The 22,578-nt window shown below is 44.3% G+C and overlaps 2 protein-coding genes across 3 annotated transcripts in view; one reads left to right on the top strand and one right to left on the bottom strand.

Moving 5' to 3' along the window:
• BAIAP2 (BAR/IMD domain containing adaptor protein 2) overlaps positions 1-6,789 on the top strand; it is a 62,837-nt gene extending 56,048 nt beyond the window's left edge. The window contains exons 14-15 of one of the 2 annotated variants that reach the window (XM_053453051.1): positions 4,206-4,249; positions 6,631-6,789. In XM_053453051.1, coding sequence (XP_053309026.1) covers positions 4,206-4,233 — 28 coding nt within the window. In that variant the 3' untranslated portion in view covers positions 4,234-4,249; positions 6,631-6,789. The remainder of the gene's footprint in view (positions 1-4,205; positions 4,250-6,630) is intronic. The other variant, XM_053453052.1, reaches the window with a different exon arrangement.
• A 5,380-nt stretch (positions 6,790-12,169) lies between these two features.
• AATK (apoptosis associated tyrosine kinase) overlaps positions 12,170-22,578 on the bottom strand; it is a 32,759-nt gene continuing 22,350 nt past the window's right edge. The window contains exons 8-14 of the mRNA XM_053453063.1: positions 20,453-20,537; positions 19,357-19,478; positions 18,262-18,411; positions 14,620-17,524; positions 13,684-13,816; positions 13,070-13,297; positions 12,170-12,891 (exon numbers count right to left, since the gene is read on the bottom strand). Of these exons, the coding sequence (XP_053309038.1) occupies positions 12,863-12,891; positions 13,070-13,297; positions 13,684-13,816; positions 14,620-17,524; positions 18,262-18,411; positions 19,357-19,478; positions 20,453-20,537 (3,652 nt within the window). The 3' untranslated portion in view covers positions 12,170-12,862. The remainder of the gene's footprint in view (positions 12,892-13,069; positions 13,298-13,683; positions 13,817-14,619; positions 17,525-18,261; positions 18,412-19,356; positions 19,479-20,452; positions 20,538-22,578) is intronic.

Below are 22,578 nucleotides of genomic sequence, written 5' to 3'. Positions count from 1 at the left end.
TGCTTTCCTCGAGCCGTACCCCAATGACGAAGAAGCCCCTTGCTTCCCTTATACTCCAGATCCAAGGAGTTAGACAGCCTGGGTCATTTAGTTGCGCAGAGTCTCGTCAATCACCGTTAGCCTGGTAACCGCTGTCTCGTTAAAGGGCTGAAACGCGCGTCCAAAGATGATTTTTCTGTATTTTAAAATCCTGAAATGTAAGGAGCAGGAAGGCTGATATTTCTCTGATTCCAAATGTTTTGCTTTATCTTTCTTCTTATATATATATAATTATTTCTCCGTAATCTTTGTCCGTCTTTATGTGTCTTACAAACGGTAGTCTCAAACACCGTAGGTTTGGCGTTATTGGGGACCTGCATTGCTTCGTCAACTCTCACCGTCCCAAAACCCGCTCTGATAATCCCCCCCCCAATTCTCTCTCTCTTTCCGTAAATATTATAAATAAAGGTCTCTTTCTTATGACGTTGCTGGCAATATATTTGTATATATATAGATATATACCTTCTACATAAAGCGTTTTGTTATTGGACAGAACATTGACACCCGAGATTCCTTCTGCATTTATGATGTCATAACTGTGATAGCAATCTCTTAGAGCTAATTTGTTCACTGATGGAACAGAATGTAGAATCCTGTATAAAGAATGTACAGCGCAGTGCACACTTTTTTTTTTCCCGACGAGAAGAAATATGTGCCATGTAATGACGTTATTGTACGAATAAAGTTTTATTTATTGCATTGATATATAAGATTTGGGGGATTTTCTTTCTTTGTATTGAATTTTGCCTGCTTTCAGGAAATGCTTCTATTCTCCCCCATACATGTATGTATATAATTTTTTTCGGGGGGGGGGTTGGGTTAGAGGGGTTGCTTTTAATGGCAGACGCTAACTGTGATTGGCATCATTACGCAGCTGTATGATTTTCAAAGCCGTACAGGAGACAATAAACATTTTCTACAAACAGCCCCCCTTTTTCTTTTTGACTGCTGTATGTCATCCATACTGCCCCCTTCCCCTTTCATAAACCATCTTATCATTTAATAAAAAAAATCAGACTCTTCCATTATCCAATCAGCAGCTTGTGTTGTGCTTTTATTATCCTAAAATCGCTGGAGTTTTATTTATTTATATATATATATATATATATATACATATATACATATATACATATATATTATTATTTATTGTTTTATATAGCGCCATCATATTCCGTAGCGCTGTATATTATATATATATTGCTTTGAGTCTTATGGTATTGTGGTTTATACATACCTGGGAACTTCACAGGGTAGGCTACTCGAGTGCTCCCTCTGCTGGTGACGAGGCAGCGTTAGCTCCAGAGAGTCATAAGTAAGTGGGGAGTAGGCGGAGAAAGAAGTGGGTGGGGAGTAGGCGGAGAAGTGGGTGTTGCCAAAACTTTTCCCTGCCCAGAGAAAGTGAACCCTGAGACCTAGGGAAAACGGGGCTTCACTTGGAGACTCCGGGTCAAACCCAGGGAGTTCTCCTGGACAAAACTGAAACATGTCAGTTGTTTTATGTCATGTTATTAATGTGTTCTTAAGATTTCGATGGCATCGTTGTAGGCAGTCGTGTGATCCTAGTGTGCTAGCCTCTACTCGCAAACATCACCCCGATGATTGCTTTATGGCAGCACTTATGAAGTCCTTTCCCGATAGACCTTCATTAATCACACAGTCCGCTGAGACATAAGGACTAAAAAAGAAGTATTGTATTATTTAACACACGACGCAATGGTTAGATCTTTTTAGTGTTCGTATAGTCTGTTTATATAAGGTAGCAGCGTTAAACCAAACAGAGGGGGGGAATGCTTAAAACAAGATTAAACAAGGGCAGGCGCGCTGCACAACCACCAGATTCGCCAAGTGAGACTTAATGTTTTTGCTTACAAAAAATCTAATTTGCAAAAAAAACAAACATCCGGTTGAGCAGGTTGCTGCGTTTGTCGCTAACCTGCTAATTCTGGATTTTGGTGTTAGTGCAAGCTGCGCTCGTGGCAAGTCCTAACGCGACTCCATAGTAAATCACCCTGCGACGTTGAATCAAATCAAACATTTTAAAACCGCAATGTACATGTTTTCCTCTTTTAAAAGAGAGCCCATCGCTGTTTGATTGCATTTCAGACGCGAGGCGAAACCTCTAAGGCAAAATAAATTGCCGCTTGCGTTGCTGGTTATACTCCTGCTCCTAGATTTGCCTATGATTAGCGAAAATGCCCAGACTCGCATCAGAAGCGAGACAAATAAACACGCACGTTCCGCAGTCTGCGTGTCACTGGAAGCCAGGCTTAATCCACTCCCCGTAAATTAAACAAACGGGCGCTTTGAACAGATTAACGGAGTTACAAGGTCGAATTTTCCTGGAGGTGCCAATTAGTGCGCGGTGCAGCTGAAGCGTCAGATTATATACGGCGAGATACAGAGGTGTATTAACGCTAGCGTGTAAAGCAGGAGATACTGCTCACAACTCAGAGATTGCCACCCCTGGTTTCCACCAGAGGTTACAAAGCCAAAAGTGCACAGATCTTCTAACATGTCATTAATGCTTTATCTAAATAGAACAGAACACGCAAATTATATTACATATTTAGCTTCAATATACACCGATCAGCCATAACCTTATGACCACCTTTCTAATATTGCGTGGGTCCCCCTTTAGTCTCCAAAACAGCCCTGACCCGTCGAGGCACGGACTCCACCAGACCTCTGAAGGTGAGCTGTGGGATCCGGCACCGAGACGTTGGCAGATCCTTTAAGTCCTGTAAGTCGTGAGATCTCCATGGATGCGTCCGGGTGCCGTGTGTTCTCCGTTCACGTGATTCATCAGGCCGGCCACCTTCTTCCAGTCCTCTGTGCCCATTGTAGGCCCATTTGGGTCAGCATGGACTCCCTGACTGGTCTGCGATGCTCTGTGTGTTCTGACGCTTTTCTATCAGAACCAGCATTAACTCTTTCAGCAATTTGAGCCACAGTAGCTCGTAGCTCCCCCCCACAAGCACCAATGAGACTTGGCCGCCCATGACCCTGTTGCCCGTTCACTGCTTTTCCTTCCTTGGACCCCTTTTAATAGGTACTGACCCCTGCAGAGCGGGAACCCCCCACAAGAGCTGCAGTTTTGGAGATGATCTGACCCAGTTGTCTCGCCATCACAGTTTGGCCCGTGTCGAAGTCGCTCAGATCAGAATGCTGCCCATTTTTCCAGCTTCTATCACATCTATGAGAATCAAATGTTCATTTGCTGCCTAATATATCCCCCACTGACATAATGTTATGGCTGATCGTTGTATGTAAGCTAGTGGCCAATTAACAAGAATCATCATCCCTTTTACACCACATTAAGAAAAAAATGTTTTAAGGTTCCAATGAAGAATAGAGCAGCTGGTAAGTATTCCTCGGCGGGAGCGATGACACGTGATTGGTTAATGCGTTATAAAACACCGGCATCTGGAAGGAAGCGTGTGCTCCCTTTGTATGTATTATCCGTGCTCACGTTAGGTCACGTGTTATGAGTCTTATCGCAGGTAAGTCGTCATTGCTTATTTGAAACAGTCCAACTTCCTGGCTACATTGAATCGTAGAGGTCAATGTTCTAAGTGTTGACTTTCTAATCAAGATGCTTTTCGATACATTGTGAAACTTAAATTGCAGATGAAATATTAACACTTTGCAGATTTCTGTATTTTAAATATATTTCAAAAAAAAAAAAATTAAACCACAAAGCGGTCACACATTTTCTGAATTGCCCTTTTTGGTTCGTTATTTATAATAATTTTTGGTTTATTATTAATAATAATAATAGTATTAATAATATTATCAGTATTCTCGAGTAGGCTGGCACCCATCCCAGGACCACCTATCCCTTTTTATAACCAAAGCGGGAGTTGCCGACAATTTTTGATATTTTATTTTAAAATCCCCAAATTCTCGATCCAATTTTGATACACCGGCGAGCGAAGAGACGGTCTTCCGATCTCGTCTATGGCGCATGTTGTACAAAGTTTAAGCCGATTGGGTTGCTCGGGTTGACTGCAGCATGGAAGAATGCGCCAACGGTTCCAGAGGAGACGTTCATAGGAACATACGGTCTCATGGGGCAGCCATTGACTATTTTTAAACAAACCTTCTTAATTCTCTCTACGCCAAGCTATGATCCTGGTTACAAACCTGCATTTCTGTTTGTGTTACAGTTTGGAAGCTGAAGTTGCGAGGTTTTGAGAGGTGCCCGCAGTTAGTAAGTTGTTACATGTGCCAAATGAGACCCTCAATCAAAATAACCAAACCTTATGATTTTTCCTCCTTTTTTTCATGCGTTCTACTCCGACTGTAAGGCATTAAGATGGAAACATAATAATTGAGGGCCCGAGTTATCTCATCAACAGTCTAACACACAGATGATGCATTGATAGATGATTAAGAACCATAAAACCAGCTCCGGGTAATGTAATAAAGGCTTTAATCGAATGTCCTGCTTCATGGAATTGGGTGAAAGTAATTAGTTTCACCTGCTTTTGGGTTAGTTAATAATCTAACACTACAGTCTAGCCTTTTTTCTAGAAGGCTAGGAGACGTTGACAGGGAATTAGCCCGTTCTTGTACAATTTCAAGGTTGAAGTGTTCTATAATGAATGCACTCCTTATTGTTAAGGGGTTAATTATAGTGTCAATGTGCCAAATGGCATTCTCTGCTAGTCCGTATCAACACAGGCTCTATAGTCTTCATTTAGAAAGGTCACAGACCAACAGAGTTCCTAACAATCAGAGGAGAACCATGAAAATTCCTCCGCGTTCTCACAATGCTCTGCTTGGCGTTGGATCCCACGCTTTCCTGATGGTGGAGATTGACCAGGGACTCCCTGAATCACATCCTTACCTCTTTTTCACTCTCCCACCTCTCTCCCACCTTTCACACCCGCTCTCCTCCTCTCTCCCACCTATCCCACCTCCTGTGCCCCTCTTCTTATCCTGTAGTCCAGCTCCTGTTCCTTTGAAGGTTCTGTTCATGGAACAATCTCTAAAACGACCTGTCAGTCTCTAAGCTGTATGGGACACCCCTTATCTCATACACCCTACTCTTCTTCTGTTACGTCACTGAACTGCTCAGACTCCCTCACATCCCATATAATCTATGGATGGAAAGATTAACAAAAAGTTAAGAGGCCATTGGGCCCGATCCCCTAAGTGTGCAAGCCCCATATCATTCTAATAATGCATTAAAACAAAAGGCTAAGATTATTTTATCGGTTATATAAATATAAATTTGATTTTAGAATATCGGAATTTCCCCTTTTGTTACTGCGCAGCCCAAGCAGTTCTTAATCTACCCCGGTTCTTCTCTAGATGCTCATTAAAATACCTCCCTGATACCCTCTGTTCCTCTCTGCCCCCTTTCTTCTCTGTGTAATTTATTCCAGTTCCGCTTGCACTTGCTATCTTCACCCTTTCTTTAGTTCACTCTCGTTTCATGCCGCCTCCTTTATGAACTGATACCACATCCAGCTGCACTTTCTTTCCTTGGCACGGCACGTATGGTCTCCACCGTCCTGCTCTTCTGTGGGTAAACAAAAAGCAGGGTGTCCTCTTCTCTCTTGGATCTTCTCATCTGCAGGATACCCTTCTCACCCCTCCTGACTCCGATTCCATCCTCTCTTGATCCTACCTCGTGTAAGAGTGAGACGTGATGCCCTTTCTACTCCATGGACATTTCCTTGGTCGTGGTCAATCATGGCGCCATCAAATTCCTTAGCCCTAACATGCCTACTTTCTAATGGAACTTTACCCGCGAGTCTCGTGCCGTGTTCTATATGTGTTTGTCTGTATTCCTTTCTTATATTAGATCTTCTCATGTTTTCACTGTTTTATGGGGCTGCGTTGTCTGGTGTAACAGAACCCATCTGCTTTAGGATCTCCTCCACCCCGTTATGACTCTCGTTTCCCATCTCATCTGTCATTTGTATGTCCTGTTCAACCACATCTTCTGGGTCGGCTTCCTCTGTTAAATTGTGGTTAGTTGTGCTTAGTCATTTGTGTTCACGCTGTCGTAACTCACATCTCTACTGACCTTCCGTATCTTCTCGTTTGATGTGTGTACCTGTGTCCTGCAGGCCATAGGAGAAAAATATAGTACACAAAAACAGCTTTTAGGGTGTGTTTTGGTAAAAATATGTTAAGGATCTATGTGTACCCGGTTGTTATGTTGTACATCTCCTTATGAAGTCAGTACCTTATGGGTATGCCAGTGAGAGCACTCATCTGAGCCAATTTTTAAAAGATTTGTCTAATTATTCCCCCTCAATAAGTTGCTCCTCGCTGTTTATCGAAGCTTTGGAGTATGGAGCAAGCAAACGGATCAAAAAGTCATTAGTTATCCATTTTTCTTCACGTTACTGTTAAATGTTTCTATATAATAGATACAAAAGTATAAAGAAAACCAAAAGAAGGAGCATTGGGATTGCATATTTACTACCCCTACTATAGTGTAGCGTATTTATAGTTGTGTGGTAATATTTTGTGACGTTTCATTGTGTGCGTTCTTTTGTGTTCTTGTTCCACACCGTTTCGTTGTGTCGGCCCTTCTTCATACACCCCGTTTCCCCCCCATTTCTTTTCCCGCAGAAACCCTTTCCTTGAGGTTCGTCTGAGACCCACGGTTACAAATGACAGATCTGCTCCGCTTGGCAACTGAACATCGTTAACCACTTAAACCGCGCCACGCGTTCAGTCATTTTCGTTCGTGGCGTGGAGGAAACGGGCCGACAGACCGGCATCTTCTCGCCACATCAAATGGAGACTCGTTTCCCGCTTATTCCTCGTCTCTATTACACGGTACGCGTCGGCACTTTCATCCACGCTACATTCCTGCCCTTGTGGGATTTGGAGCCCAGGTTGGGTTCAACAGTTTTTGATTCATAAGAACAACTTATTTTAACTGTTTAAGACCCAACGGGGTCTGTTTATTTACCCCGTGGGCGCTGGGTCCATGCTGGACTCTTCGGCGGAGCAGAAGGGTTTTGGGGGGTAAAAAGTCAGGTCCTACTCAACGTTAAATCCAATGATAACATTTAGCACTTTTGGATTTTAGTTATTTTATAGGGAAATGTGCTTTCTGGGGCAGATCTGCAAGTTGCACTGTTTAATATATAACATTCACTCTGTATATACGATTATATATAGGTATATAGAAAGGGTTGCATGACCGCTTTGCTTTTTTTAGTGCAACGGGGTGTGAAATATTGGGGGTTTAGACACATATATACTGTGATTCCGGAACAACGTTTGTAAGGTAGGCCCTTCAGTGGAACAGTTGAGTCGGCGAATTTGTTGCTATGGCGATAAGACCACTTTTCAAACTTTGCCGAAGAATCGCTTTTTAGACCTAACCCTCAATAGTTTGCGTAATAATTCCTTCTAGCCCGTTGCTCGGTTGGAATGAGAGATCGTTGGCATTGGGACTGTATGCTTGCGCAGGTTTAACGTGCCTCTGCAGTGTTAACTGTCAGCGCTAGAGGGGCTGGCCTCTCCGGCTTCGCGGGACTCGATTTATTCTGTTCTGATATTATATTTGTTGCAAATCATAGTTAATAGCAAGTTTAGTAATATATTAACATTTTAAAAAAAAAGTTTGTGTACCGAGAATTTAAATGTAAATTTTAGATCACTTGAGATTCACTGACGGGGTTCAGCCACGGGGGACCGATTTAATCAGCGCGTATTGTTTGTATAATAGCTTATCATTTAATATGTTAATATGCACCCAAAATGTCCTTTAAATAGATGAAACAACATGAGGGGGGGGTGATCCGGTTCCGACAATCGCATCATGGGGGCGATACATGAAAGGGCGCTGGGCCAGTTCATTTCTTTGGGGCAAAAACATCCTTACCTCTTTTTCACTCTCCCACCTTTCACACCCGCTCTCCTCCTCTCCCACCTATCGCTGCTGCGCAGGTCACCTTTAAATACCCACTGAACCGGGCACGCGTGATGTATTCTGCCCTATGTATAATCTATACCGCCCCGCAGCATGTGCCTTTTCTCTTAATCCGCTCCGGTTAAGGGACCACATCATCGCCGGTGGCATGAATGCAGAAATGCCCATTGCCACAAAATGCCACGCTCATTCCCAGAGTGTAGTACGATGGGGCATACCCACTTCTAGTCATCAGAACTGACTCTCTTTGTCGCACTAAACAAAAGACCGGGACCGTCAGCAGGACCTCTGGTGATAACGCAACTATCCGGAGTAAAGGGGGTTTTAAATCCTCAGTCCTTTAAAGTACCGCGCTTTGGAAAATGAATAATATATTTTATGTCTGTTTATAAATTTAAAAAAATAAAGTTTATCTTGTTATGGAACAATTACAAAGAATTTCCTCGTTTTTTTTTCTTCCTCGCAAAGCCGGCTCATGAGGTTCAAAATAAGAATGATGATAAGAATTAGCTTATTACAAGTGCTCCGGAATCTACCTGTTTGGTAATCCCGCGGAGCAGCATGTTGAAAGAGACCTTCTAAGCGCAGAATGTCCTGGCAATCTTTGTCACAAGAGCTGACACTCTTGCTGTCGAAGACTATGGGATTAACACATGAGGACATCTGTCAGCAACACCATCTCTAAAAGTGTTACTCGGCAACAGGTATGTTTTTACCTAACAAGTAGATGATCGCTAGGGTATAGATGGAAGGTCAGCTAATAAAATTGGGTCAGCTTGACGTGGGGCTAATTCCAAACCCCTCTAAGCCCCACGACAGCAGTGAAGTTAATCGGCTTACCGGCTGCCATCATCTGCTCAAAGTTACTGACTGTTAATTTGTACATGGAGACAAATGTTACGTTAACCTTTATTTATATAGTAAATGGGATATGTTCATCGACATTTTTATCCATGTGGAAATCTCAGGACTGCATTAAAGTCATGGCTGCCCTGGATGATGCATTTAACTCTACTGGGAGGTGACTTGCATACCAACTATTCCGCACTAGCCAGGGTTTAGCCTAGGATGCTTGGATGCAATATTTCTTTGGAGCCCTGACTTCCCCGTACCTAAAACACACACACATCCTAACACGAAAACTCACTCTAACACCATACACTTACACACATACACTATACCCCTGCCACACCAACACTCTAACACATACTAACACCATATACTAACATTGCTCATGCACCGAACACATTGCATCTTCACAGAACAGCCGCTTCATCTCTTTTGGTTGAGCTGGCCCTGCATAATGTATAGTTAAATTAGTGAGGGAGATACTCACTGGGGTTTGCCCTTCATAATGTATAGTGAATACACCTTAAATTTGTAAAATTAACAACAACACAAGGAACACATAGAAATATTCTGTTGTAGTTTATTTAGCTGTCATTGCACATATATCCTACATCTCTAAATCAGGACATGAAAATAAAAAAAGGGGGAAAATAAAGATTATTCCAAAATAATAAAAACCCTATTTTTTCCCCTAATGCCACACATATATATATATATATATCTCTTTACAGCTCTTTGGCAACGATAACAAAGATCATTTTCTCTTTCGATAAATGAATTGTAGAAAAATAGTATGTTATGCGGGGCTATTAATGTGCATGAAGAAATCAGGGGTGCACCGAACCGCCGTGAATCAGAGGATGCTATAATATCTCAAACTAGACCAAAATAACCTTTTACTTTTTTATATATATATATATATATATATATACACACTATCGTTCAGACGTTTGGGGTCACTTAGAAATTTACTTTTTTGGCGGTGGTAATGCTGTAAATGATTATTGTAACTGGAAATGGCTGATTTTTAATGGAATATGTTCATAGGCGTACAGAGGTTCTTTATCACTCCCATCACTCCCATCACACCTGCGCTCCAATGGCACGCTGCGTTCGCTGATCCAAGTTTAAGTTTAAAAGGCTAATTAATCCTTTAGAAAACCCTTTTTGCGATTATGTTACAGCTAGAAATGTCCTTCTTTCCCCATGAAAACGGCTAAATGACCCCAAACTCTTGAACGGTTATATATATAATTAATATATATATATAATTTACATTATGCAATGTTCTCTAGGAATCGTAAGGCAACCAGCGTTGAACTTGATGATTAACCATCTGACAGGGAGGAGAGATCATGCGCGCCCCAGGCTATCGAAGTGTTCTGTTTCAACATGAACCTTCCTCCCTCGCTGTGTCCAAACCCACCCAGAAAACAATATCGCCCCAAGTAACGCGATGTTCAGTTTTAGTTTATATAACCTTGCAAATGCACCAAGTGGGGGAATAATGTCTGAATTGTGTATTTCTTGTGGTTAAATGCGTTAACGTGTTTAGGGACAAGAGTGTATGCAGCACTGTACAGCGGAGAGCTCACGTAATGAGTGACTTAACCTTTTCAGTGCTGGAGAGCTGATCAGTGCTTGGGCCAGCCCTGTAGCACTGGAAGGCGCTTGAGACGAGTACCGGCTGACCGGACGCCGTCTTTTAAAGAGTTCCCGTGAAAAGTAATGTCTCTTAGTTTTTAGGTCAGAGCAGACCTCTCAAATGCAAGCGATGAAAGGGTAATTATATGCAAACCAAGAAACATAACACCCGCGATCCTACGTTTTTGTGCATATTTAAGGATATTACATATCCATGGCAATTCTGCGGTGTTACCCAGGAGATATGATGGGAAGTCGATTCTGGAGCGATGGTTTTGTAACCATAGCAAATATTGGAATGCTCCAATCGGCAGGTGATGGTGCTATGGCAACAAGACCACTTTTAAAGCATAATCACTTTTTACACATAGTTATGACCCCCCCACACGGATTCCTGACGACCACAGTTCATTGGTTACTGGGCATCCTCGCTCAGGGGAAATCGTATCTAGACCCTCAATAGTATCTTGACACCGGGGTGAGTCCCCTAAGCCAAAGGTTTGTTGATACATTTGTTTAAAAGGTTTAGCAATTTCTGCCCATTCGTCCTAAGATTAAAAAGGATAAAACCATCTGGTCCGACCCTAAAAACCTCTACTAGCCTAAATGGCTTCGAATATGTACGGGATATACTATATAGTCCAATAACAGCTCAGGGTCTGCGCATGCCGGTGGCAGCTTTTAGTGGTTAAGCAGGGACTAAAGACGAGGCATAGCGACGAGGCATAGCTTTTTCCTCCTGCCGGAAAGACAGACCCCATAGCAGACCCGAAATATGACAAGGACAGAAAGGAAGCATAGAACGTGGAACGATGCCTGCAGTGAAAGCAATGGTGTGAAGTCATCAAGTCAACTAGAAGACCAAGTCAACTAGGTGTCCGAGATGACCGCTCACCCAGAAGCTGCAGCGCAGTATTTGGTGCATTTCTGTGTCCGCTCGCTGCAGCGATGCATACACGTTGGTGTTAAGCGTGGTTGCTTTGTGCATTTGTGGATTTGTTAAATGGTCGTGGTGATAATATGGAGGTTAATGTAAAAATAGCTCCTCTATACAGTGGCCCTTTCATCCCCCCCCCCAAACAGTATATACATGGGCTTGCATGCCGACTTAACAGCTCTGCTCACCCACAAACAGCAGGACTTGAAAAGATAAATCGTTCATTTATAATCTGTTTACAAAATATAAATATTCTCACGCAGTCATCTATATAACCTATGTATAGACACACATTGCAACATGTCAGTATGCGATAAGAAGTAGCTGGGGTCCTGTAGTACGTTACGGGCAGGATCCTGGGACCAAGTCGCTTTGTAGGATCGGCACTAAGTTCAGGTGAATGGGTGGTCCCGCTCGGTGTGGACCGTTAATGCGATTAATACACACCAAGGCTGTACTTATTAATGGCGGCTGATATGCGTTCCGTTCTTTTTACCCGAGCATTCATCAGTCTTCTAGACGTAACAATGGCTGCATGTAGTGGATGGGAATAAGGACTAGTAGTCATTAGGTGGATTATATATAGGGTTAGTATAGGTTAAATCTCTTCAGCATTCAACGGTAACTCCATGGAGTGTGATATAAATCAGTGCCTTGTAAAGGATAAGGTCGTTCGTCCGTGATATTCCAAAACCATGCCTTGGCCCCCTCTGTACATAAAACGTTCAAGGACAAGCAGACAGAAGGGAAGACAAGTTCTTGGTGCCATATTGGTATTCAACGAGGATGTCCTTTTCCAAGCTGGAGGTTAAGGACACGTAGATACAGTGTCACGGCAACAACGTAGGTGCTTCCTCCACTTATTGGCAATTCCGAGAGAATGGCCAGTGATCCAGTCCAACCACAAGCCGGAGGTGAACCAAACCTCTGGAGAACATAAAACTAGCGCCTTGGGGAGCCACAAGAACCCATAAAAAATGTATTTTAATTTTTCCTTGATAAGGACACCCTTCCGAAAGGAGATATGCGAGATACATACATATACATAGATCATTGTATGTGTACACATTAAATCACACACACCCACACCATACAGCATTGTGTTGACACATAGATACATACACACATACAGTACTACATCTTGCATTTGATCGCACAGTATTAGACACACACACACTTTTTTTTTTTTTTACATCAGCACAGGTTTTGTTGTGAGTGTATAATCCAAAGCCCGGGCCCCCGAGCAACCATTCCATAACATGATAAAATGTAAGAATACGAGCATACAAACCTGCAGCCACACACAGCGCATACACACAACTGACCGTGTCTGGGTTAGGGTCACGGAAAGGTTTTGTGGACAGCAGCAAAGAACATCAATAAAACCATTTCCTATGTACCCATCCAACTTCTCAGTGCATGTTGTCCAATCCTGAGCATTCCGGCACTCATATTTGAGCCCTGGATCAAAGTCTATTCCCGCTAATTCACACGCGTTCCCCTCCTTCCACGCTTCCTACAGAGAAATGTAAAGAATATGTAAACATGTCATATCGTACCACCAGGTTCAACTAAACTGCTGTCAAGTTGGTCATCAAGTCCATGAGCCAAGTTGGCCGCCTCTACTTGACTTTAAATGAGTTTTGGCTAAACCCATCTCCTCTTTTGGAGTCCATTGACGTCCAGGGCCTCACCTTGCACAGATCCCATGTCTGAGTCAGCCACGTGTGTAATAGAGAAGCGGGACAAGGACGTGGGAGACACGCTAAATCTGGAGAACTGGACCGGTACTGCTGGCTTCTGGAGGGGCACGGGGACTGGGAGGCTGGGCATCTCTGGACTGAGCATGGCCGGAGACAAGGAGGTTACAAAAGATTTCACAGGCTTAATGGCTACATCATCATCCCATTCAAATGCACCACCTAGGGAGGAAAAAGGGCAACATAGATCATGTAAATTCATAGAGAGCCAGGAGGGTCTTGCCATCCCTGGTGGGCTGAGCTCCTTCGCAACAGAGAGGGGTCAATGAGCTAAATTATGCTTCAACGCGGTCAACGGGACATCTCAGCTCTGTCCACCACCGACAGCAAGATCTCAAGTACTTAGCGACACAAGGAGTAGAGGCACCGAAGATGTTTTAGCTGCTATACAGGAAAATAATAAAGTACATGACATACTCATTTACTATCTCCTTAAGTTTTATAATGAACTAAAACTATGAGGTCATTGATGTTCGGCTCAAGTGCACCAAAACTACCTTAACCCGGTACCGAACACTCCCAATTGTATGAATCCTATTGGTACGTACTCTCTTCTGAAACATGTCCGTCCGTCGGCTTCTTACTGGGGCTCTGCTCTTCCACCTGATGCAAAGCACTGGGCCCGTTGTTAGTGGGAACTTCTGGGAATTCCGGTTCTGCCAGCTCCCTTGTTGGGCTCTCCTAAAACCCAAAAATACATTTTTTTGAATCGGTAGAAATCTCAAAACAGTGCTATGACATTGAGTTTGCTGGAGGACATTGTCGGAACATAAACAAAATGTTCCATAGTGCTCTATCTGAGAAATACTTGCTATCTCCAGATTTGGAGCAAAGTTCAAGTAGCCGTTATCAAAGACTTTCCAAGTTTCTTCTTTTTGCTCTTCATGAAGAAGTTTAGAAAAGTTTGACTATTTTGGTAACGGCCAGTAGTTTTTTTTACTAAAGTATATTTGTCACACACAGATGTTAAGAACATTATGGCAGAAGACTTTAGGTAGAGTCCCAAAATATTTGAATTAGGGTGTCTTGGATAAATTCCATAGGACGAGTAAACTAGTGTCTGCGTAGGCAGAAGGACGGTGGAGAAAACATGTCTCTTTAGGGTCAGTCCTGCCTGGTGTAAACCCACTTCAGCAGATTAAGTGCATTTAACACTATATTAATAAATATATATTATTATTTGGGGTAGTTCTCCTGTCCGATTAAACCTATAAGAGCTGCAGTCTAAAGATTAATCAAAATGGCTACTGTAGCCATAACAGTCAGCTTCAAACAATGGTTTCATCAGGGCAAATGCTTGTGTTCCTCTCGGAACTTAGTGTTTATTTTGACTTGGAGGTTAATAGCACACTGCCAAGTTCCCCGTAACCGATAAAAAAAAAAAAAGTATAGTGTTGTGGTGGCTAATTTAGCTAATTTAGCTGTTTAGTTAATACTATCTCCCTATAATCTGCTGGCCACCTAATTTTTTGTGAGCAACGTACCTGATCAAACAGGTAGACTGTGACGTCGTCATAGAATGAGACTGCTTTCTTCTTCCGATCTAGTTCGGTGGCCAAAGGCTCGGCCACGAAGCTGGGCATTTTGAGAAGGCTGCGAAGGTGACCAGAGCTACCGTTTTCTGTAATGATAACCGGTATAGCATTGTGTTCCTCCTCGCTTTCTTCACTGTGCTCCTGGATATTATAGCATCGAAGCTCCTCATCAGATTCGTCGCTGTCTTCGCTTTCTTCATCTTCGTCTTCTTCGTCCAGGGACTCCCCAACCCTTCCTTCCTTCCGTAGAAGTGGAGGGGAGAGGCATTTTGAGAGGTGAGGAGGTCCGTGTGCCTCCCTGTGGGAGGAAATCAACTTTTCCTCTGCCTGAAGACCAGTAGTGATAGTTATAATGCCCGGTGCCCCTTGCTTAACAGCGCACGCTTTGGTCAGGGGCATCTGAACAGGGGACAGTGTGAAGGTGCGGCGTGAAACCGGCTCTGCTGTTAGCTGCACATGCGATCGTTTATCGAGTGAGGATTCTTTCAAGGATTCCAGGCCCAATCCTTCATCTACCGAGTCCTCTCGTATTATAGAGGGTGGCTGCAAAAAAGATTGATCTTTTGGCACAGGAGTGGAAGGTAGAAGAGATGATGAATCTTCTGGGCTATGGCTCTCGGTGACTGTTACTCCAATCTCTTGTTCGTTTTTGCAGTCATCAAAACTCTCTGCTAAACCAGAGTCTAGTAGTTCCATCTCCAGCTTTGTGGGTTCCTTGTCTCTAGGACATTCCTCTTGAACTCCTTTCACTTCCTGATCTTTTCCCTCCTCCTCTTCTTCTTCCTTATTAAAAGATTCATAGTCCGAGAAGTAGGCAGAGTCCCTGTAAGGGTTTTTGGCATCCAGACCTTGCAAGTCGCTGCTTACTGACCGGGACATCGGCAATTCCCCAGCCTCCAAGCCATGTTCCTGGGACTGACCCAACTGATAATAAGACTCAGTCTCTCTGCTCTCCTGTGGCTCCTTCAGTACAAATTCAGGGGACTCATAGTTCTCTGTATCATACCCACTGTCCAAAGCTTTGTGTTGGCCACAGGAAGTATAGGATCCGAGACTGAAAGCTTCACAGGAGCTGGCAGTTGAAGGCATATCCAGTGAATCCAAAGAATCTGGGGTCCCTACCTGTTTCTGTAAAGACCTTATGGACTGGACAATGTCGCCCCTCTCACTGGAGAGATCGGTAAATACTCCAGAGGTCGCTTCCATGGCGTCCTCGTCATCGGTGTCACTCTGTATCTGGTATAAATCTGTTAGAGACGACTTCTCTGCTTTGTCATCTTCTTTGCTAGGTGACAGACACAAATCACTAAGTTCATCTGTTATATTATTCTCTTTGCAAAATCCTTGATGAAGGGAAACAGAGTCTCCCTCCTCTGAGATATCAAGAGTGTCCAAGGGCTCTGACTCCACGGGAGGCTCACAGAGCCTTATTAAAGTAGCACCAAGTGGATCCATTTCCTCACTCAGGTCTTTGACTTCATTTCTCAGTGAAGGTGAGTTGTCTGTGGGAGGATCTGCATGGTCAAACTGGGATGAACTAATTTCGCTATGTGTTGCTTCAGCTGAAGATGGAGACGTTCTGATAGACAAGCTGTCATTCTGCAAACGTTCCTTAAGCAATTCATCAGTTGATAACTGGTCATCTATTCCTTCCACCACCGGTCTGGTGTTCTCCCCATCTCCAGACTCTCTGATATGCCAGGATTCACAACCGTGTGTCTCTGTTTCCACCATTTGGGACTCCTCAGTGCGGTGGTCAAACCACATGTGAGAGTCAGAGAATTGAGGGGAGCTGGAGATGTTATTGTTGGAGGAGACATTTGAAGCCCAATGCGGAGAAAAGTAAGCTGGCCGAGATATTGCCTCAGGCACCTCTACCCCTTGAAAGTCACCATATTGCAGACTTTCTTCTTCATTTTCACATTTTAGAATGACACAATCCGAATTATTTCTACAGGCTGTCTCCTCTCTCTCCTCACTCGCCAATCCCTCTAACAGTTCTACCTTAGCGGTGCCCAAATGGGCCTGGCACAGCTGCTTCAGAGATGGGGAAGCACCAAGAGGGTCGATGAAATCAGCTGCTGAGCAAGCATCTTCCCTCAAAAAGTTGTCAACCAGCTTCTCTTCTTCCTTATCCTCTTGCAAAGGTTGATAGAATTGGTCTTGACTGGGCAGCAAGTGACCGCCTTCAACAGAGTACACCGCCTGCCCAATCAATGGCTCCATGGACAAGGAAACAGAAGGGCTATTTTCGCGAGAATCGTCTCTTTCAAAATCGCCCTTGTCTTTTATACTACGCTCCACATTAGTCGGACTGTCTTCTTGTCGCAGAGGCTCTTCTATGCGGATGTAGTAGTCTCCTGCAACCGATGGACTCTGCGCACTTAGAACGGGTACCACTTCAAGTGAACGAGAGCTAGTTATTGACTCTTTGTTTTCATAGCAAGAAGGGGAGACTCCCAGACTCAACTTGTCCCCAGTGCTTGGTGTGTAGTACATTTCTTGGTATGATGGACCGCCAGGACTCAAGGGGTACTGATCGTGACGGCCTCTTTCCCATTTGTACTCAAAGTTAAGCCCTTGGCTAGTTTGGGTCACTGTCAGCACATCGTCGCCTTCTGAGTGGAACCCATCTGAAGAGAAGTGCTCCAGCAGCGGGTAGGACGACAGTTCAGCCTCATGGTGTCCACCTCCGCCGGCTCCACCATTGGGCTTCATGGAGTTCCAGCGCTTCTCGAACTCTTCCTCCAGCTCGCTGGCTCCCTTCACACTGAGGTATGAAAGCAGAAGATGCACCTCTTCAGCTGTGGGTCTCTGCTCAGGCTGCAGCCAGCAGAACTGCATCACCTCGAACCTGTAATTACACATACAATCCGTGAGCACACTGACAGCAATTACCCTTCCCTGATGTGAACTCCCTGCTTTCTGCACGCATATTACTACGGTGTTATATTTCCGATGCCTTAAATCCCACATGAGCATGCTTTTCCAAGGTGATAAATCCATAGCGTGCACGTATGTCAAATCCCAGCTCTTCTCTTCTGACAAACACGCTGAGGATGTTTTTATCTCCCTCGTATCCAATACATTATGCGCATAAGCTTTCCTGTTAATAAAATACATCTGGAAACAAATGTTGCATGTTACCTAGTGTTTACGTTGTGGAATTAAGTGTATGACGTAGCATTTTGTTAGCTGAGCTTTGATTGAAGTTATTAAAGAATATATATATATTTATAAAAAATTCATACATTATATATATTATATATATGATGTGTTATATTATTATACGGAACCCTGCAGTAAGACCGTTACCATGGTGGCAAAAATGTAACACATCTTACTGTCTCTAGCAGAGGCTGCTTACTTACACTTTGTAAAAAAGACTATTATCGACAAATATTCTGAGCTTCTTATTCCCTAAAAATCCCCAAAAAGTAGACCATCATCTCCAATAACGATATTGTGGTCATACTCTAAAATACTTTGATGGACTGGCATCTCGTGGCTTTCTCGTGAGATGACTCCGTGGTCTAATAAACCCATGTTCCCTGCCTGACGTTGGATCGGCGCCATGCGCGTGTTTCTCACCATCGGTCCGAGTGCAGCTGCTTGAGCTGAGGTTTCGGCAGTTTGAGCTGTTGCTCCTTGATGACATAACAGAGAACCTGGCGGTCAGAGTATTCGGGGTACGGCTGTTTTCCCAGCTCGAAGAGCTCCCAAAGCGTAACTCCGAGAGACCTGGAAAGGAAAGGCAGTCCGGCACTCATGGGACCATACTAAAAAAAAAACATCACAGCCCGTAAATACAAGAAGTGTCCCGTCTTTAGTGGCCAGACCTGTCCTCGAGGTCCTCTCAACTTTTACACTTTCCACTCTTCACAAAGGTGGAAACCCAACTCTCGATGGTTAATATGAAGCAAAGTACAATATTCTGAATTCTTAACCCTACGTTTCTCCTCTTACCTTCATTCACTTTATCCATTATTTACTCCCCAGTTTATCTGCCCCCTTTGACTCTTTCCTTGCAGTCATCGCTCCGCTCACCATCCCATCCAAATTCTTTTCACATGTTAATTATTTCCGTACCGTCTTCCTTACTCGCTTTGCTTTGTTTTTTTTTTTCTCCGCTGACCCAGAACTCATCCATCCCTCTGCTTACCTCCCGACTTTTTCATCTTCAGCCTGTGGCTAATCCCAGCCGTGGCGTTAGCAGGATTAGTAAATATAATGAACGGAAGTCAAATTTCAAGCCACTACAAGTCAAAGTCCATAATAAGACATTGTGGTGAAGCGTCGAAGGCTACTAACGTCCAACACGGCTGGAGTTCCAGGCTATCTTCCCCAGAAGGTGGCTCACGGGTTCTATACCTAAACACCACACCCAGGGATGCCCTGAGCTGATCGCTAACTGCAGCTGTCTCTTTTTTCTTTACAAAAATACCAAAAAACTGCTAAGGTTGGGCAAAAAGAGAAAGAAGTTCACAAAACTGTAGACAGAGAAGGAACCGCACCTGCGAGCGGCGCGTTCTAGAGCTTTAAGGAAACAACACAAAGCCCTTGTTGTTGTCCTATTGTGTATTTAAGAGGCAGGCGTCTAGATAACATGATAAGAGTCTACGCTCCTCCCGAACGAGGGCAAACAAGAAGCTAGAGCGAAAATAAAACAAGTGAAGAACTTCTCACCAGATGTTGCTGGCCTTGGTCTGATCGACCACCAGTAAGTTCCCATGTACTTCGTCGATGAGCTCCGGTGCGATCCAGCGCAGCGGCACCCACAGCTGGTCCGACGTCACAAGGTAATCATCCTGAAAGACACGAACACGGCTACCCGCTCAGCCTCAGCTCCGAGCTCCGACGCTGCTTCCTCTCCCCCCCCTCCTCTCGGAGGATCAGCAGACGTCTGACTCACCCTGACGGAGAGAGGTTAGAGAGTCCCCTCCTCCCCCTTGGGGCAGAGACGTGCTCTGGGGTGGAAGAGTGCCTATTTCTCCCCCCCCCCTTTCCTTAATCCGGGCAACTCGGTGCCTGCTCTGGCACTGGCCGGGGACAGCTGGCACGCAACCAAAGTGTTGAGTTACAAACCGCAGAATGTTTGAGACGCAGTAACAGAAGGGTCCTGATATCGGGAACAGACAGCTCATCCTTTAGTCATTAGCAGGACTCCTAGGCAAGGGGGGGGTAAATAATTGCCACCGGGGTAATTGACGTGAAAAAAAATCCAAAAGGGGCATTAAAGACGTCAATCATCAAGAGATGATCGGCTTGATCCAAAATGTTAATTGCTTCTGCGTTATTACTAATGCGGAACCGTCCTGCGTGTTCGGCGGGTAGGCTGTAAGCGGGCACGCAGGGAGAGCGTCTGAGAACACGTGAGAGACAGGAATGCGTTAGACCGTTAATCCAATCGCTAACAAGAAAAGCGGGACTTATGTGCCCCCATCTGCCCCTTTTTAATAAATCCCAGGCTCCCTAATTAATTCTTGGCTTACTTTTACATAACGGATATGGCTCTCTCCCAAGCGTTTGAAAAAAAAAAAGATTGTTTCGTATTTCAGCATCTAACACCTCGGCTGGGAGTCCATTCCACACACCCACTACACTTTCTGTAAACAGGTACGAAAAGCAATGATCTATGCGCACTTATACTATACAGAAAATGAATACGAGCGACTGGGGAGAGACATCTTTAACCTTCTGCGTCCCAGAGGCTGCTAAAAGTACCCCATATTGTATGAAGCGTTACTGCTGAGTCAGCTCAATACATCGTTTCTGTGCTTACCCGATATTTAGAATGCGCCAGACCGTAGTCCCCGATTTTTACTGTTAGGTCAGCGGTCAGCAGGCAGTTCCTCAGAGCCAGGTCACTACAGGTGGGAACGGAGAAAAGCACAGAACTTAGAAAGACGGACCGTAGAGGGGACCGTTCTGATGACGCAATAGTGAATCGTGTGACGCAATAGTGAATCGTGTGACGCAATAGTGAATCGTGTGACGCCAGCTCGGGAAACCATAATCTGCTATTTACCCCAAAAGAGGCTTTCACTCTTTCGCTTCCATGAGATAAAAGCGATTGTAACCCGCCGTCTGCGTCGGAGGCTGGGAGGTTCAAGTCTGGAGTTTGTTGTCCCGGGACAAATATCCTAGAACACACTGTACCAGGACCTTCTCCGCGAGCCTCGGGGCAGCACACGGCGCATGCTTGGAACGTCTAGCCAAAGCTAATAAATAAAACCCAAACATTGACTCACCTGAAAAAGGTTAAGATGGTTCTGCCCTGTAACCTGTTTAAAACCTGAGCTCACTGAAACTAGAGGAATTTGGTGCTTTTTAACAATTTAACAAAATCTCATTTTTTTTTTGGCATAAAATAGAGTGAAGAAACTTGATTTGACCTCATTTTGTTCCAATAAACTGCAGACCTGGAGGCGCCGTCGCTGTCAGTCATGTGATATTTTGGGTGACTTTCCTGGCTCTAGCACCACTCTGAGCCGATGCTTTATGGCAATGCTAATGAAGTCCAATCGCCCATTAACTTTCATTAGTCACAGTGTCTGCCTGGGTGATTAAGACAGAGCCATTCTATTGTTTTTCACAGGCAGTATGCTAAGGAGTCGGGGTGTTTGCCCGGTAGATTGGGTTAAGAACTCATGCAAATGACTAATATGCAGCCGTCTGAAAACATATTATGAAAACAAACAAAAATACCAGACTTTATGCAACATTAAGAAAAATAAATAACAAGCAGAGTCCGGGAAGTTTTGTTAATCGTGTGAATCAGAGTCACGTTAGACAGCGAAGTATTTGAGTTTGAGTTTTGCTTCGCTCACTCATGTGGTTAACTATTTGCATCACGTATGATGCAACTTCCTCAACAGCGGTTGCTAAGCAGCAATACACATGGAGTATTATTTAAAGGGACATTATTGCCTGTGCTTTATGAGTTAATTTCCCTGATGTTTGCTAGTCTGCTTCTTTGCAAGCAGCGCTTGCAAGCAATATTGACGCTTCATGGTGGCCCTTTGTCCTGGCATTCTGGCCTCTAATGGCGTAGACCTCTGTCAATTGCCTGCATTGTAGTGGCTGTGGCCACAGGTGATGACATCATATCTTAACATCCTTATTTATTATGTAGATCCACAGGAGGGAGCGACACAGAGGTCTCCGCACACTCTGGATCATCACAACTTGCATCCTCCAGGTAGACAATGCCAAACTTAGATACGAGAAACCCACCTTAGCTATGAGAGTTGGATCTCCATCCTGGGATTTTCGGTGGCATTGTGGAGTGTAAAATGTGAAAAGGTGGAGAAAAGGAAGGAAGAAAAGAAGAGACGGCCGGGCCGTGACAGCAAAAGAGGAATGGGGGGGGGGGCAGCAGAGTATTTGGGACGTTGGACGGAAAATAATAAGAAATAAAAGTAGAGATATTGAAATTGAGTGCGAATGGCTGGGTGAAGAGCGGGAGACGCCGCATGGCTCGGTGACAACAAACTACATGGATGGAGACGTTTGCCGCGATGGGCGTCACAGGACGGGGCCGCGCTGTCACTCGAGGGAGCAGGAGCAATGAGTGCCCCCTGCAACAAAATCACTGATGCTGGAGCCTGTATGTCCCACTCATTCAGCATCAGGATATTGTTCTAGGGGACAAACCAGAGACGTCCGACGGAAAATACCGAGTCTGGAGCGAGTGACTGGAGAGCCGGAAGAGACCAAGGTCCAATGGAGACAAAAGAACCAAAAAAAAGGGAATGGACGTGGGAAACGAGGGGTTTCCAGTAAAACATGGACAGACGTGGGTGAGCGGTAAGAGATGGACACAAATATACAGAGCGACAGAACTTCCAGAAGCTGTTGGAGAGCTACGGTGTGTCCTATGGAGAAAGACATGGGACCTCGCTGTCC

Source organism: Spea bombifrons, chromosome 13 (assembly GCF_027358695.1).
Source record: "Spea bombifrons isolate aSpeBom1 chromosome 13, aSpeBom1.2.pri, whole genome shotgun sequence".
NCBI classification, from domain to species: Eukaryota; Metazoa; Chordata; class Amphibia; order Anura; family Pelobatidae; genus Spea; species Spea bombifrons.
Note: the sequence above shows the minus strand (reverse complement) of the source record. Positions and strands in the feature narration are given on the sequence as shown.